This window comes from Physcomitrium patens, chromosome 9, assembly GCF_059467195.1.
Source record: "Physcomitrium patens ecotype Gransden chromosome 9, ASM5946719v1, whole genome shotgun sequence".
NCBI classification, from domain to species: domain Eukaryota; kingdom Viridiplantae; phylum Streptophyta; class Bryopsida; order Funariales; family Funariaceae; genus Physcomitrium; species Physcomitrium patens.
Genome location: NC_143418.1, coordinates 6965016 through 6981243, shown reverse-complemented (window position 1 = coordinate 6981243; position 16228 = coordinate 6965016). Strand labels below are relative to the sequence as shown.

The 16228-nt window shown below is 39.8% G+C and overlaps 2 protein-coding genes and 1 long non-coding RNA gene across 13 annotated transcripts; all 3 read left to right on the top strand.

Moving 5' to 3' along the window:
- The first annotated feature begins 3964 nt into the window (after nt 1-3964).
- Nucleotides 3965-9591, top strand: LOC112286757 (MLO-like protein 15). 2 transcript variants are annotated; one of them, XM_024528994.3, is made up of 16 exons: nt 3965-4274; nt 4927-4984; nt 5217-5410; nt 5581-5697; nt 5928-5991; nt 6120-6208; nt 6469-6543; nt 6786-6871; nt 7055-7104; nt 7242-7282; nt 7417-7632; nt 7770-7805; nt 8054-8121; nt 8299-8359; nt 8682-9003; nt 9200-9591. In XM_024528994.3, exons 1-16 carry the CDS (start codon nt 4152-4154, stop codon nt 9286-9288), a joined length of 1689 nt encoding a protein of 562 aa, XP_024384762.1. In that variant the 5' UTR covers nt 3965-4151; the 3' UTR covers nt 9289-9591. The 2 variants fall into 2 exon arrangements, with proteins under 2 accessions (XP_024384762.1, XP_024384764.1); XM_024528996.3 differs by lacking the exons at nt 4927-4984; nt 5217-5410.
- Nucleotides 9592-9764: 173 nt separating this feature from the next.
- Nucleotides 9765-11721, top strand: LOC149988352 (uncharacterized). 3 transcript variants are annotated; one of them, XR_016504720.1, is made up of 3 exons: nt 9963-10184; nt 10551-10807; nt 11084-11721. It is a non-coding gene; the product is annotated as an uncharacterized LOC149988352 (long non-coding RNA). The 3 variants fall into 3 exon arrangements; XR_016504719.1 differs by lacking the exon at nt 11084-11721 and having other exon boundaries at nt 9765-10184; nt 10551-10691; XR_016504721.1 differs by lacking the exon at nt 11084-11721 and having other exon boundaries at nt 10045-10184; nt 10551-10833.
- A 1396-nt stretch (nt 11722-13117) lies between these two features.
- On the top strand, nt 13118-16148 carry LOC112287117 (chaperonin-like RbcX protein 2, chloroplastic). 8 transcript variants are annotated; one of them, XM_024529825.3, is made up of 6 exons: nt 13118-13158; nt 14294-14689; nt 15003-15094; nt 15238-15295; nt 15448-15471; nt 15618-16148. In XM_024529825.3, the coding sequence occupies exons 2-6, from the start codon at nt 14369-14371 to the stop codon at nt 15753-15755; spliced, it is 633 nt and encodes a 210-aa protein (XP_024385593.1). In that variant the 5' UTR covers nt 13118-13158; nt 14294-14368; the 3' UTR covers nt 15756-16148. The 8 variants fall into 8 exon arrangements, with proteins under 8 accessions (XP_024385593.1, XP_024385589.1, XP_024385591.1 ...); XM_024529821.3 differs by having other exon boundaries at nt 15448-15513; XM_024529823.3 differs by having other exon boundaries at nt 13118-13216; nt 15448-15513.
- The last annotated feature ends 80 nt before the right edge of the window (nt 16149-16228 follow it).

Here is a 16228-nt window from a genome sequence, read left to right as displayed (position 1 = left end):
TTTGAAAAATAAAAACTTAATTAATAATTTTTAAAAAAATTTTAAAATTTTAGATAAAATAAAATTTGGTTAAATTTTAAAAAAATATTTTTGTGATTAATTAAAATAAATATTATTTTTAAAGAGCGATTTTGGAATAAGATTAGATTGCCAAAAATAATTTTTTGGCTAAATGCTCAAGTATATATTAGCTAATCATATTAAAATTTAAGGTTGAATTAGAAATTTTGAATTTTGAATTAATACATCCATGGTTATTTTTATTTTTGTAAAATGATCTATACTTGATTGGTTAAGTTTAATACTAGAGATTTTTAGTCGAATATTTGGATTTGTAATAATCATATCATAAAAGCCAATATTAAAAAGATATGTATAAAATAAATATAAAAAATTTAATTATAAGAAATTGATTTATCAAAAACAGGCTATAAAAATAAAGGTTTCTAACATAACTCTATCTAAGTGTTTATTAATTTAGCTAACATTGTATCAATAACAAGAATTTGAAGAATGAAAATAAAGAAGTAAGATGTTTCTTAAAAAAACATAAATGTATATTCAAGAAGAAATTAAAATGGCTATTGCTGAAATATAAGTAAATTAGAGATTTTTGGAACTAGACTTGAAAAAAAAAAGAGACTTGATTAGAGTAAAGAAGGCCTTATTCTTTCTACTATATATACTATCTAATTAGAAGATATGTGGTGACGTTCTATAGGACCTCCGACATATGTCTAACTTATAGGACATGTGTCTAATTTATAAGACAAGTAGCCAAAATATTTAATATGTAAGTAACTTCTTGGCCAAGTTTATAACTTATCAATCACCTATAGACACATATATAGATAAAGACATGTTTATGAAGCTTTTAAGATGCTTGCCTATAAGTTGTTATCAAATTTATCTAATTTTATTTACTTCTACTTACTCATATTATCTAGATAATTATTAGAGTAAATATGTATGTTTATGATATATTTAGGTAACAAAATATACTTAAAAGGATAGTAATTTGCAACCAAAACATGTAATTTGAATTATAAGCAAAGAAGTAATACTATCAATGATAATTAATTAAACATGGTAGATAATTATAAAATAAAAAAGAGAATAATGAAGAAAGAGTTAGATTATAAATCATTAAAATTTTAAAAAAATTGATATGGGAATGAATCAAATATAATATTTTTTATAAATACTTATAATAATTTATATTTTTTTATAAATAAATAATAAAATATAAATTATATAATATTTTATCTTTAGAATAAATATTAGTTGATTGGAAAGAATTCAAGAAGACAGGGTAAATAGAGATGGTAAATATGTGTTCTTGAATTTCTAATTTGAAGTAATTTTATTGAGAGACTTGGCCTAATTCAATCAAATATTGATGATCCTATGCATTAGAAATGATGTTACCATGCTATCTGTAAGATTATTACAATGAATTTGTTAAGATTGATAATAAAACCAAACAGACGTATATGGATAAAATGTTGGTAAAAAATAAATAAAATTAATTGTTACAATGAAGACTATCAATGAAAAGATTGTGAATAAAAAGGAGTCTCAGACACTAATTTATAAAACGACTTTAATTTGCCAAAATGACTAGTCTTTTGTGATTCCAATAAGCCTCTTATATTTAAAAAACATATTTAGAAGGTTTCAAAATATTCCATTGTAAAATCCAATTGAGCTACTTTAGCCACTTTGACTAATTTTTTCATGGTCCTTGGATACTAGAAGATTGTATGCTACACTTTGATAATCATTAATTATATTCTCTTTATTTGAATGTAAATACAATATGATAGGATTGTTTGTAATTCAGAATAACTTTCATTGAAGAACCAAAAAAGATGAGGGAGGGCAAAATTCAAGGTAGGAGCTAATAGAGTGAGATAGTAGTGATGCAACATGATAAACATCCTATTTGAAGAGCAATAAGAAAATTCGGTAATTTTGTTGATAAGCACTCAAATTTGTATATTTCTTTAAATGTTAGCAATATTGTATACAATTTTGGAACAAGCAATTATCAAAACTTGGATGTCCAATTTGTTTTGGTCAAAATCATAAGTACAATTGATATCTCTGTTTTTCTTGGTTTTAAAATTTTATCATGATCCCTTCAATGAGCCATGAATATTAATCTTGCACAAAATTTTAAAATTCCCAATTTGAGCTCTTACAATAGATAAATTAAAAATACATATTATTGCATTACCATATAATGAAGAAATAATAAAGTGTTATATGATACTGTATACAGATAAATAAATGGTTTCATATTTTTATACACACACACACACATATATATATATATATATATGATTAATTACACCCACAAGTACATGCAGTAGCAATTCAGAATTGTATTGCATGTACTGGACTGGGCAAAACATCTTTGTGATTCAGGCCGATCAGATGATGGAAGGAGAGGTTTCTTTGCCAGGCAAACTCACTCACAACGATCTCTTTTTGTCATCTCTTTCTCCCTCTATTCAAGGTTACTGTCTTTTTCCTTTTATATTTTTCTTTGTTCTTTCTCTTCCCCTTTGGTTCAACTTTAATGACATTGAAAAACACTATGTGCTGTACTTGTACTTGTAAGTGTTAGCTCCATGGAACTCAAAACAAATTTTTATAAGAAGAAAAAGAAAAGAAAAGAAAAATGACCTACACACACACTTTCTTTGAAAAAAACGCATACTAAACCTGAATATTTTCAAGGGTCCAAATCAGTAAAAAAGCAGCAAGGTTGGGGTCTTTAACTGGTTCAACTGCCAGTTTCGAAAATGTGATTCAAACACCTAAAAAACGATTAAAATGTGAATCGGGATATTTTTGATACACACCGCCAGAATAATGTAGACGTTTAACATGTCTCCACAAAACTTAATGTGTTTATCTCGTGTTCGGTTACCTTCATGCGTTCATCCACACGTATTGCATCACTCTCGACTACGCCTAATTCAAACAACAGGCCTACTTTACCATAAAAAGCAAAAAGAAAAAGAAAAACGCAATCACAGACTAAAACAAAATCGAAACATAGCAGAGCCACTTCAACAGTCAACCATCAAATAAACAAGGTCAAACACTAATTTTGTTTGAGTCGATCCATGTTATTGCAGAGCAGCATTGGTTGCATCATGTGGTGATCCTCGTATATTCACAAAATGGGGTTCCTTGAAAACAGATCCATGTTTCAAAACCTGCGAGAAATGATTAAATACAACCTGATCCACCGTGGAAGCCATAGTTGTACCCATGTATGCCCAATATTAAAAAGACCAGATCCTGCAAGAAAATTTCAGAAATTTAGCAGCCATCCAAATGATGCGCACAGATGCCGCATTTGCATCACGTGTTTTGTGATTGGGGCACCTCAATGGGGCCAAAGCACAGCCTGGCGAAGGGCGGTGATTGGGTCACGAGCGACGAGGGGTGGATTCAGTGGCGGAGGATTCCTGTCCACCTCAAAATTCGACATGAGAATTTGCATGGAGTGCACTGCAGAATGACAAGGGCAGGCTCAGATACTTCCAAAGGCCTGCACGCTGTGTTCGTTCCACCTGCACTTGATCCCCCTTCCATGCTTCGACACATAACTCTGTGCGTCATGAATTGTCCCACGCTTTTACTGTGAAAGTCAAGTTCAACCAGCATCGAAAGGTCAAGCTCTATGTCGCACCTGTCTGTCAAGTTAACAACGTTTTCGTAAAGTGGGTTGTTTCGAGGAGATCATTCTATCTTTAAACGAATGACTATAGTCCGTGGGAGGTCGTTATTGGGGTAGTAGGTGTGCAACTTTAATCTGCGGCCTAGGGACTGTTGGCGATTTATTAGGAGTTCAAGAATGGGTCCCACTTATCAAGGATTGTGCTTCATTGTCGGACTCTGGAGGCTTAAGGGTAGTCGAGAGCAGATTCCATTCGGAAAGGTCAGTAGAGGAGAGTTGGACGTAGTGTTGTACATGGGCCAGCATTCAAGACTCGAGTGTGGAGATGTGCGCGAGGGGAAGCTGGTGAATTTACGAAGCAGACTATGGAGAGTGAAGCAGCAGGGAGAGGGTGACAACTGACTGTAGTAGTGCTGATAGGAAGGAGTTCGAAGGAAGTCAGACATCGGAGAAGATGATGGCGGAAGAGGAGGAGAAGTCTCTTGAGGATACGCCCACATGGGCCGTCGCAGCGGTGTGCGCGGTGTTCGTGGTGGTGTCCCTGATGGTCGAACGAGGCCTCAAATATCTGGGCAGAGTAAGAATCGCCTCTAGACACCAGTCCACATCGCGGTTTTCTTTTTTCTTTTTTACTTCCTCCCTAGTTCTGGACCTTCTTCGTGGTTGATTTTCCATCAGCAAGAGGAGAAAGTCTGTGACTGTTACTTTAGAGTAGAAGTTCGAAGAGTGTGTCACACATGGCCAAACGACTTCATTGCCGGTGTTGCCGAATTCACCAAGAGAAAGATATTCATCTCTCCAGATTTAGACAATATCCTTTATTTCAGAGTCCTCCAAGTTTGAAAATGCCTCAGTGTTGAGTTCGCGGCAGTGAACTGCCTCGGTGTGAAGACCCTCTTCATTCTGAATTTCCCAAACACACGTTCCATTCTGAAGTGGATTCATCACTATCAGACTCCGCACTGCTGGTTCCAAATGTTATGCCTGTCTATTGCTATATCTAACGGTGGTGATCGTTGCCTACTACAGTTCTTGCGGCTGACATATCTCTCATGTTCAGTCTAATCCCATGATTTCATCTCTCTCTCACTCCTTCACTGTGCCGATACTGACCGATTACTAGACTTTATCGCAATCGCTGTAGAGATGTGCAACCCCTCAACCTAACTCGAGGAAGGTGATCCAGTAATGCTGAATTAGTCGCACCATCCTTGTCTATGTCTGTGCAGCACCTGAAGAATACGAAGAAGAAGGAGTTGTCGCACACCCTGGGGCAAATTAAGGATGGCAAGTCATTCCTACTACCTCGCTGTCAAGTGTCCAATGCTTTTTTAACTCTCAGACTTAAACTCGTTGCTGAAAAACAGCCTGTTTCTAACTCGAAGATTTGTAAATTATCGAAAGCAGCGGTGACGTAACTCGTGCACATTGGTTAGTTTCGATTTCTCAAAACGCAGCGATAGTGCTGATTAGCGCCTGCTTATACGACCTTCAAAAGTATCCATTGTGTGTTTTACAGAGCTGATGCTGCTGGGTTTTATATCCCTCTCTCTCACCGTCTTTCAGAAGAAGATAGCCTCGATGTGCATGCCCGAGCGGTTCAACCATTTTATGCTTCCTTGCAGTTTTAAACCAGCTTCTGAGGGTCGTATTTCAGAAGCACTAGGGCACAGGGTGCTCTGGGATGCAGGACCAAGTGTGACCTGTCCACCTGTAACGTCCTTAAACTTCCATCATTCTGCATTTAATCACATGGGTCACGCAATATCACCATTCTGCACGCACTGTCATAGTTGTTCAATGTGATGGTATCTTCGGGTCCATTGATTGGAGTACGTTCTGCTGCTCCGCTGAGGTTAGAGAGCTGTCTGATTTGGCTGCAGGGTAAAGTGCAAGTGATATCGATAGAAGGTCTCCACCAACTCCATATTTTCATTTTCGTGATGGCGATTGTGCACGTGGTATACAGCGCAGTTACGGTGCTCCTGGGATTATGGCAGGTAAGGCCTTTAGGTTACTGCATGCCATTCCTGATGCTACCTTTTTTTTAGAAATGCTCATTGCCAATGAATTCCTCACTACGAGAAATTGGTGACAAGCGGTGGAAGTAAGTGTTTGCTGCTTTGACGTTTGAAAATGAAATTGAGTACCGAATTCAGTGCAGGCATTGATCTGCATGGAATATCTTGTGTGATGTGGGGTTTGGAATTTAATGTGAACGGCTGAACAGGTGCATTCGTGGAAGAATTGGGAGGCGAATAGCGTAAATGAATATGAAAACAGTATGAAGAAAGGTTCGTAGCCTCCAGCCATCCCTCTCATTAGCCATTTTCATTGTTCTCGTCTTTCTGTGTATTAGTGATACAGGCTGTGATCGATTGCGCCTGATGAAAACATTTGTTTCGGTTCATTGATGCTGCAGCGTTAGACTCAAAAAATTATGATGGTGCAAATACCAAAGACCGGATGCTCTTGACGTCAGATACCAGCCTACATTTCTCCCACTACTTTGTTAGTCCCAGTGATAAACCCAATGCTCTTCTCTGTGCATGGAATTTTTCTGTCGCCTCCGCAGCCGCATTGGACTTGCCCCTCGGGTTCAGCGTGGATTTTGTTTTTGTTTTTTAATCTTACCTTCAGAGCAATATTCATGGATACATTGGAGTCTAAGCAGGATTTCATGAAGAAATTAATGACCTAATAGTATTGCCTTCGTGAATGCTTGTAGGTGTACTAACATATTAAGTACTTCATTCGCTTTATGTACACAGTACAGCTTCTTCAAGCAGTTTGGAAAGCCTATTTCGGAACAGGATTACTTGTGTCTACGTTACGGTTTCATTACAGTAAGTCACGGACTTCCTCTGAGTCCTGTAATTATTGTATTCGTTGGCCAAGACTGAATTTTGCTGGAGATAACTACTGATGTCATCTATAGATCACTGTCGGATTTATGTTTGTGCAGTCGACTGCACGTTTTGACTCGTTGATGAGTGTCCGGTTCAAAAATATACATACCATTCTCAGAAAATCTGAATAGCAAGCATCTTTTTTCTCTCTTGATAATTTTTTGCTGTGACTGTTGTAGCATCACAACCTTAACCCGAACTTTGACTTTCATAGCTACATCAAGCGGAGTATGGAAAGAGACTTTGAGCATGTGGTTGGAATCAGGTATGTATGGGGTAACCACTTTACAGCCCTTTGGTTTGGACTAGCAGAGTTTACTTATGGTTTATTTTTCCACGATTGTTAATGAGGTACGTGGCTAGTATATGAATTGGGGCTACTGATTTGAATATTCCTGGTTATCTGTCCCTTGGACTTATTGGGGTTGGCACGTGTGGGCTTTGGCAGTTACTACTTGTGGGTGTTCGTGTGCATCTACCTGCTTGTTGATATAGATGGTTAATCCTTCACTTTATCTCTAATTCCAATTATTGCTGCTTCTGCATTCTCCTCATTTCTCCCTGTGTTGTGAATCTTCACGGATTTCAGTTAAATTGAGTCAGTTTATCTTAAGTTTGACATTTTCTGATTGCAGGATGGTACAGCTACTTCTGGTTGGCGTTTGTTCCTCTAGTTGTGAGTTTGAATGCACCCAGTCGCTTTAAGCGTTGTATCTGATTCTCCAAAACTGAAGTAATCAGCGCATCATGCATGTTGGTATTTGTGAAGTATTGCTGGTATCTTATTGGTTACGTTCTTGGATGAGACAGATGGTATTATTTGTTGGAACGAAGCTCCAGCTTATAGTTACCTCCTTGGTCTTGAGAGCCCGAACTGAGGCAAGCGACAAGGATGACCTGTGCGGGAGCGCAGAAGATGAGGACAGAGGAGTCAAGACGTGCCCAGGGATAAGCCCTCGCGATGATCTTTTCTGGTTTAAATCTCCACGCCTGCTACTTTTCCTTGTTCACTTCATCCTTTTCCAGGTATTTCCTCGACCTGAATTTTTGGTTTTTTTAGAGATTTTTCGCCACAAATTGCGAAGTACGAGCCTGAGGCTGATTACATCCACTTCGGTATGAATGCATCTGATCACCACCTGTTTGGTTGGCATATTTTTCAGAACGCATTCGAACTGGCCTTCTTCTTCTGGACAATGGTTAGTACTTGCACGTTTCTAGAAGGCAATGTATGATGAACAAGATTTCTCTTTTGAAAACCACTTAAAATTATCTGTTAGCCCTGAGTAATCTTAGAGCACGAACCCATAGAACATGCATTGAAGTTTTTCTGGAATTTAAGTTATTCTTTCAACCTGCAAGTGAGGATATTGAGAATTAGCCCGGGGTACTGCGTAATTGTAGAAATTCAGAAGTGCTGAGACTGACTTTTGCATAAATCTTGCAGGTCACTTATGGGTACTCATCTTGCTTAGTGGGTAAAACATGGATGGTTGTTGTGCGCATTCTTGTTGGGTAAGTTTTATACGTCTTGTATCCTTCAGAATATGTAAACCTGAACTTACAGTATCTCAACAGCATTGTTTCAGTAGCAATCATTTGTATCGAATAACGGGAAACTTACATCTTTGTTTAAATATTTTTGATTTGATTTTGGCATTGGTCTGACTGATATCTTGCGGATGAATTCAGGTTTTTTCTACAGGTTCTGTGCAGCATCAGCACCTTGCCCCTCTATGCCCTCGTCACCCAGGTATTACTCATTTTAACTGAATTGTATTATGTGAATTCCCTAGTCGCACCTGAAAAAAATGCGTTTATACAAATGTTTCAGTTGGAAATGCATGCAGTGTCTTTAGGATTCGTGCTATTCTCTGTTGCGTCCCGTATAACTTGCACTCGCGTGGTCAAGAGATTCTAGCTGTATTACAAGGTTTATAATAAATTTCATTGTTGAGATGCTTAGTGACTTTTAACCTTGTGCACGATAGGTACTTTTAGCAGCCTAGTAGTCTACGTCGGTCGGTAAATCATCCAAGGCTTTTTGGATAACACGTTCTTGTGTGCAATTATAGCTTGGCTCCAACATGAAGCTCACAGTGTTTAGATCTGAGTCTACTGGTGCGGCCCTTAGCCAGTGGGCAAAGTCTGCAAGGATGAAGCACAGCCACAGCCAGGACCACAGCCACGAGCGTGTCGCACCTCATGAACATCACCATATCGGCATCCTGGGTCTCACCAAGGATTACAACGATCATGGCAATCTGGTGAACATTACTCCAGGGACGAGATTACATCATGGTCGTGGGCATGCTGATCACCACGAGGGGCACAAACACAGCAAGGAAGCTGCTCGCCACCACCACCCCCACCACCACGCACATCTACACAAGCAAGGTACTCAATCCATTTTTATTTTTCCTCTCCTATCCCTCTTTACTGATGGTTGTTTTGTTCTTTTTCGTTGTTTTAGGTTTGAAGACCTCTTCATTGTTCTCTTATACATGTGACCGAGCAAGGTTGCAGCATCCATTGTACGAGTCTGACATTGGAGTGAGTTGCATTTGGTCTGACTGGCTGTGGTGTTGTTCAGATGGATCGCACACAGTTGAAATATCAGAGCACTCTGTTGTCAGCCAACCCACCAAAATAGAACCCTTCACAGACGGGGCAGAGCATTAAGAAAGTAAACCATAGCGTTCCAAAGAGAGTATTGATCTTCTACGCTGGATTAAATCTGACGTTCAGGGCACGGATTCTACAGAACGACTGAGGAAAGCTTAACTTTGAAACCTGAGTACGTAAATATTTTGCAGGCCTGCTCTGAAGTGGAGCAGAAGTGTTCTAAGAATTTTTCTCTTCACTTGGAAGATGAATCAGTGTGCAGTCTTAGTAATGATCTTTGTAACAGATATACGTGAATGACCAACAAATGGAATGTTCAACAGCTGTTACAGTTAACTAAAAATTGTTCATGGCCCAGAATCTCTGTTATTGCTACACTCTGATACTTGCGTCATGGGATGGAATTAGAATCATATAACCCGTTTTATTGCTTGAAATCAGGACATGCCAGTAGCTTTCTGAACCTGTTGTAACATAGTTTCCTACTGGTGTGCAACCTGTGAAAAAACCACACCCTCCCTACTCTTATGCTACGAACAGAGTAATATGAAGATATCCTAAAAGCACCTGAATGCTGGGTGTCATCCGATGACTGACATTGCTGTGCGTCATAAGTATCTCGTGACAATGCGGTGCGTCATCTAGATCACCCTCGAATTTATCTAATCTTCGCCTTGGATGGTGCCTGCCTCTGCACTAACGGTTGAGGGTAGTGCACTAGTTAACCTGAAGGGCTCATCTTCCAGAGGACATCTTATACCTTCGAATGCAATGAAGAAACCTGGAGTCGGTATTGCTCAGGGAATCGGTGTGCAACCTGTGAAATCGGACCTAGAAAGAGGATGGAACCTCGTGGTCAACAAGGCGAGTAATCGATGAATGGTGTAGCAGACGCATCAAAAGATGAAGAGGAAGTTAATCCAGCTTTGACGGCCTCGGCACGTCTCAGTGCAGTGAGTGTTTGCCACATTACGTTTCATGTGGTTTCATGACTTGGTTTTTCTTTTATCTGGAACACTTACTGTACATAATTGAAAATGAAACTATAACTCTTAGGAAGTTCATGTCAAAATGTTCAAACTTCATATTTTAGAAGAAACCATCCTTCACTCTAAATCATGTTGACGTCTGGCATTGTTATGGATGATCACTATTGTTGATCTTGCTCATCATGTAAAGGTTCATTTATGTTATGATTTTTTTTTTGCATGCTTATCCATTTAGGGGCTGTTTTTTTCTACTAGCTTACAAATTATTGAGTGGTGATGTGAAGTGAATGCAGCGACTATGCCTACTGTTGACACAGTTTCTTGTTGCAGGCTGGAGCTTTACTTCCAGAATGCTTGAGAGAAAGGTTGAGGCAGTGCTCGCCTGTGTTGCAAGTGAGGTTGCAGCCGACTCAACATCGTCTTTAATCTTTCACTTGAGGACAGTACAAATTTTTTAAAATCTGAATATTAAGTCGAATTCAATCCAGCTCCAAGTGGCTCCCTTCCAGACCCTGCTGGCTTCATTGTTAGAACCTCGTAGCTACCATCTCCTCACTTGGCAATCGGACTTAATATGTTTCAAATTGGTAAAGCTTTCACTTTTACTGTTTCAGGGTTTTGTTATTAGTTTTCGATGATTACTGGAGTTGGAAGAGCTTACATTGACTTAGAAAGAGGATGTTTCAAGAGTTTTGTTTGTTACACATTCCAAGTGAGGCTGTTCCGTATGCAATTTTCTCTGTTGGATGGTTGGATTTCGGAACTGAAGTAGCAACAGTCTGTCCGTCCTCTCACAACATTAAAGTCCCTAACTAACTCTCGAAGCTTTTCACCTGTTTATTCTTTCACTGGGATGAATGCAGAGCCTGCTATGTATGGTACCCTCGTCTCGTGTTCGCAGAAAGAGTCTGTACACAGAAAATAAATCAGAGAGGGGAATGAAGAAAGCAGGTTCTGCTGTATAAGAGTTATGTTGGCTGGATAATTCCTCTGCGATACGAATCGAAGCGTCCTTTGTAACACCGAGCGTCACCGAGTTGGCAGAACCTTTTTTACAAGGACAGGAATCGCAAGATCCACATTCAGCTGTTACAATAATATGACTTGGTCACCGTTAGCAGAGCCATAGTGACTTCTAAGTGAGTGAAGACATTAGGGGCATGTAGCACCAGCCAAAGTAATCAAGAGTCAAGTTCAGTTTTACAGAGTGAGACTGGCGGAAAATGATGTGATGACCAAAACAGTTTGAAGTGAGAAAGTGCAGTTTAACAGTTTCCGGAAGTAGTCGATGGGCTTTTGATCAGACTCCTACTGTGGAGATCCTATTTCAGTCATTGTTGGCGGTGGATCTCAACCTCGAATCAGATTGAGCAATTTTATCGCAGGGTTTTGGTTAGCTAGCGATATCAAGTTGCGGTCAATTCAAATAACCAATTGTCTGTGAGAATCAAAGGATCAAGTTCAATCCATGAGTGGAAGTCTGCAATTTTGATTTTACCAACATTTGGTGATCACGTAATATTGGAGGCGATTTGTTGATGTTTTGTATCATTTACGTCGCTGGGTATGCGAAAATTCATGCGTTGTGTCTAAACTCCAAAAGCGATTTCTCTTGTTTCAAGAGTCCAATGAGAGGATCACAATTTAGCCCTTTCAGCTTTTTTTCTGTACAATGGGCTTGTGTTGTGGAATATTGTGGCTTCATGGGCGAAGCTGCCACCGCACATTTACGCCAAATGTAAAGTTTCTACTGGAGCTTAACACTGGCCTGAATTTCTTTTTCTGAGATCATCACGCCAGAAGGGGACTTCGAACGATCGTTGATAAAGAGCCAGTTCGCTTTTTAAGTGATGTGAATGGCTGCCACCCCGTATTCACTCGTCTTTGCCCTTGTGTTGGTGGGTGCATCCAATCTACCACAAAGCTCCTTCTATCGTTATGTTCCGTTGAATCAACCCTTCCTGTCTTTCTACAGCTGCCAGTGGAGCAGAATCGAGGACACTGGATGAGTTCAACTAAACCTGGTGAAGTGTTTGAGAGAAAATGCGAATCCTGAACGATTCTCAGTTCCTGTGCCTGGAATCTGTACCATCAGCAAGGAATCAAACTGGGGGGGCATGATCTAAAAGTCAGCTGATTCTCGTCCTTGCAGCATATTTCTGAAATTTAACTGCAGAAATCTTCGAATATTTGAAGTGAAGTTATGAACGACTTTCTCATACCTGTAGCACCATTTTAAGGGACTGATAACATCCAATGCCGTTGGGCCAACCAATCTGATCTGCAGCAATCTTCAATTACACGAAGCAAAATTTGGTACAACGAAATGTTGGACATGGGTCTTTCAGAATGGGTACCAATATTGTTCTCTGGGCTCTTAAGAACTGTTGACAACGCAATTCAGGGGGTGATAGTGTCCAATATCTAAGAACACATTTGAGTTACAAATATATTTTTAACCGATTATTTACATGTGATTGAGATGTTTTTCATATTCCGTTTTGTTTGCACCACACCTCACGAAAAATAGGGTTATGAAACATGAGCGTCTTTCTGTGGTGGAGAGTCCCTTGCTCCCGACGTTCATCCACAAGCTGGTATTTAATTCCTTTTGTTAAAAGTAATCTTTTTAGAGTGCCACAGCCTTGAATTATGAAAATTTCCTGGGTGTTTCCGAGGTGATTGCTTGTGGGTTGTAGAGGTGCTCCTAAAAGAACCGGATGAAACGTAAAAGAGCAACCGGGGGGGGGGGGGGGGGGTTGTGTGGAGGGTAGTGAGCCGTCAAGAAACTTTACTTCTTGTGTGTCGGGAAATGCACGCCCCTCCTCCCTCCCCCCCTTCCCCATCCTGATTCCAATTTCTTGTGGCGGATTGGCGACCGTCTACATTCTCATCACCTTCTCTGGAGCTTGATCCTACTCTCACTCTTCGCTCCAAGGTTCGGCTTTCTGATGCCCCAACAGCTTCTTTCTTGCGGTCCATTTGCCTGTTCTTTTGTGAGTGGAGAATTTTTTGCAAACAGCTTGGGATGTTGTGGAGGTGAGGGTGTTGGTAACGTGGTAGACCCGAGGATCCCTTGAGAGTATTTGAAGCACTCACTTCTGTAATTTATTTCGACTTGCACGTTTCAGATCTTGTCATCGAGGATTTGTTTTTCTGGCTTTGATTTTTGAGTGTGTAGTACGCTTCTTTTGGTATCTTCATGGTTGAATCTGATAATTCTTGGCGCTATGTGGAACTATGAAATTCCAGTAGAGCTGTAGTTTTCGTCTAATTGGTCTTACGGGCATGTCAGTAGCTCTTTGCGTTATGGATGGCAAGATTTGGAAATTACTGCGTATTAATACGTCGAACGTATTCGAGGGACCTGTGACTGTAGTTCTAGAAGTGAGTTGATATAGCTAATTCAATTTATGAAAACGAAAAATATCGCAAGTCTGTAGCGAATTGTCTGATGTGCTCCCTCTCAGGTGCCCATGCGCAAATGGCGTTAGACAATGTCTGGTCCTCCTTTAATTTGTATTTTAAAATTAGGGCAATGGATTAGCTTGACTTAGCTCATCGATCAAGTATATTTAAATCCGAAGTTTATAAATTATGCTCACCCCATTAGGTGGAAGGATCTTCATGGTAACTTGTCTCAGCTGGACCCCAGTTGGCCTTACAACCTCTTGGAACATTGTTTCAAGTTAGATGCGAGTAAGTCACGTAGATAAGATGCTGTTCTGTAGAAGAATATCATCCATGCGGTAGAAATTGATATCCCCAATGATTCGAAGATAATTAAAGTTATCGCGCCCTGTATGGAAGCGTGCTTGCTTATCCTAGACAGTGTTGACAACAAGTATCGCTTGAAGAAGTCTAACTTTGGGTTCGAGGGAATAAAACATTTGATGCAGATACAGTGATTTGTGGATCATATATTAGCTATTCTTATCGACTGGTGGTTGATTGGGATGTGTGTCATGGAGATTTTGGTAAACACAGGAGATAGTTCTAGGGTACAATTTAGAGAGAGGCATCCAATTTAACAACCTGGTTCTCAAATAAGTGTCAATGGATTCTGCACACAGGCTGGTGTAACAGAGGAAGCATCCAGTAGTGGTGCTACCTGATATAAAGTATTGAAGAGCCAATATACGAGTTCTATGGTAGGAGCCGCTCTGGTTGGAGCTAGCATGGCAGCTGTTAGCCTCACAGGGCCTCCTTGTAGATGTTCAAGCTTAGAAACAGCTGCCGCGGGAGTGGTAGTAGCAAGGAAGCAAGGACATTCTTGCTGTAAAAGCCATAAGAAGACCATTAAACAGGCGCATTTGTACAGCGAAATGACTCACGCATGGCAGGATTCACGGCTAAGTGCACGGGTTTTGTTCCATTTGATTCCGTGCTCTGCTAGCGGTCATCACGCACCCGTGGTCGTCGATGACCTTGGTGGCCAGTATGAGGACACGTTTGATGACGTTGAGAAAGTAAGTTTGACATTACCTCTCTGGCTGCTGGTTTTAAGTTAATTCCTTCTTGGCGCAACGCATAATTATTTGTACTTTAAGAATTATATTTCAAGAACTTGTCAACCACATATACAGAATTGACATATAAATTGGACAGAATGATGCGATCAGTATGCAAGATATAATAATAATAATAATAATAACAATGTTAATATTAATAATAAATGTGGATATAATTATACAGTTACAGTGACCACTAATCACTACATTAGGTTTTGCTATATTGTCAAAAGGTGTAGTTTCTTAACTATTCAAGAACGTCGTAGTGCAGCACTTGCTCGATTACTTTACTTTCAAAGGCGTCAAAACAGTCCTGGCACAGCTTTCGGAGATGAACCCAACTGAGTACGCTTGGTTTTACAAGTAAGCCATAACACATCCCTAATTTTTTGCGCCTTTGATAGATTACAATCGGTATATGTAGGTCAATTCTCTTTTGGATCTTTCATGGTTGCGTGTGTTGGACTTGAATTAAACAGTTCTGATATGATTCTGTGGGCATGCAGTTTTGTAGTTAGCAACAAACCCCAAGACAGCAAGCTCTTCCTTCGATCGCTAGTTAAAGTAATGGTTTCTTGCTCTTCCTTCTAACGTGTCCTTCAGGCCTTTCGTCTCCCTGATTGCTCATATAGGCTTGCTAATTTGAATCAAGGTTTTTCAAGGTGACTTGCAGACAGCTATGGGCTAAGCAAGTGGTGGATTATTATTTTCAACAGGAAAGACAAGAACTGGGCGAAAGGGTAATGGTGACTCGTTTACACCTCTTTAACAAATGGGTCAAGGTTTGTCCGTTCCTCCTCGATTCTGTCGGTACTGTGCTTAGTATTGAATGCCTTCTCATTATGCCAATTGTAAACGGCTAGTAACGGTGGCATTGATGTCCCAGAAATACAATCATGTACAAATGCACGAGGCGATATCAAACCAAAACTTGGAGTTGCTGCGAGAAAGACTAATGCAAACAGTGAAGCTACCTTCCGACGGTGAAAATATTGATAGGCCTCCATTGCGAGGATCGGACTAACTCTTTTCCTCCAAATCGTCTTCTCCTGAATATCACTTTTGCTAGAGGGGGGGTTGCTGATTCACGTCTTGAATGCATGATCTGATATTGGATTAATATCGAGGTTGGAATCTGCAATGATATCTTGCATTCAAAACGTTATGCATCGACAATCGTCTAGTGCTCATTGCGTCTCAGGGGTTTTCTCCCATCTCCCAGATTTGTTCCGTCATGCTGCTGGCATTGCTTTTCTGGCTTTGTAGTTTGAGCAGCTAAGGCTGGGGATATCAGTCATGATTATTCAAATTGGTTGGAGGATGTTTCAGATCACTTGATTCTGCTGGTCCTGGGGACGTTGTTATGCTAAGCCTGTACTCTTAAACTCCACATTGGAATTGAAAGATTACTTTGTTATTTCTTTTTCTTAGGCATGCTGCAGTTGCATTAAGATTGTGAATGTCATGCAGCCTGTAATATGCTGAGTTCCTGTGTTC

Excerpts from the sequence above, each read along its gene's own strand:
- LOC112286757 (XM_024528994.3), top strand. The coding sequence starts at position 4,152 with ATGATGGCGGAAGAGGAGGAGAAGTCTCTTGAGGATACGCCCACATGG. Across the intron at positions 5,698-5,927 it reads TGCTCCTGGGATTATGGCAG|GTGCATTCGTGGAAGAATTG; the intron begins GTAAGGCCTTTA and ends ACGGCTGAACAG. Across the intron at positions 8,360-8,681 it reads TCTATGCCCTCGTCACCCAG|CTTGGCTCCAACATGAAGCT; the intron begins GTATTACTCATT and ends GTGCAATTATAG.
- LOC112287117 (XM_024529821.3), top strand. The coding sequence starts at position 14,369 with ATGGTAGGAGCCGCTCTGGTTGGAGCTAGCATGGCAGCTGTTAGCCTC. Across the intron at positions 15,095-15,237 it reads GAGTACGCTTGGTTTTACAA|TTTTGTAGTTAGCAACAAAC; the intron begins GTAAGCCATAAC and ends GTGGGCATGCAG. Across the intron at positions 15,296-15,447 it reads TCCTTCGATCGCTAGTTAAA|GAAAGACAAGAACTGGGCGA; the intron begins GTAATGGTTTCT and ends TATTTTCAACAG.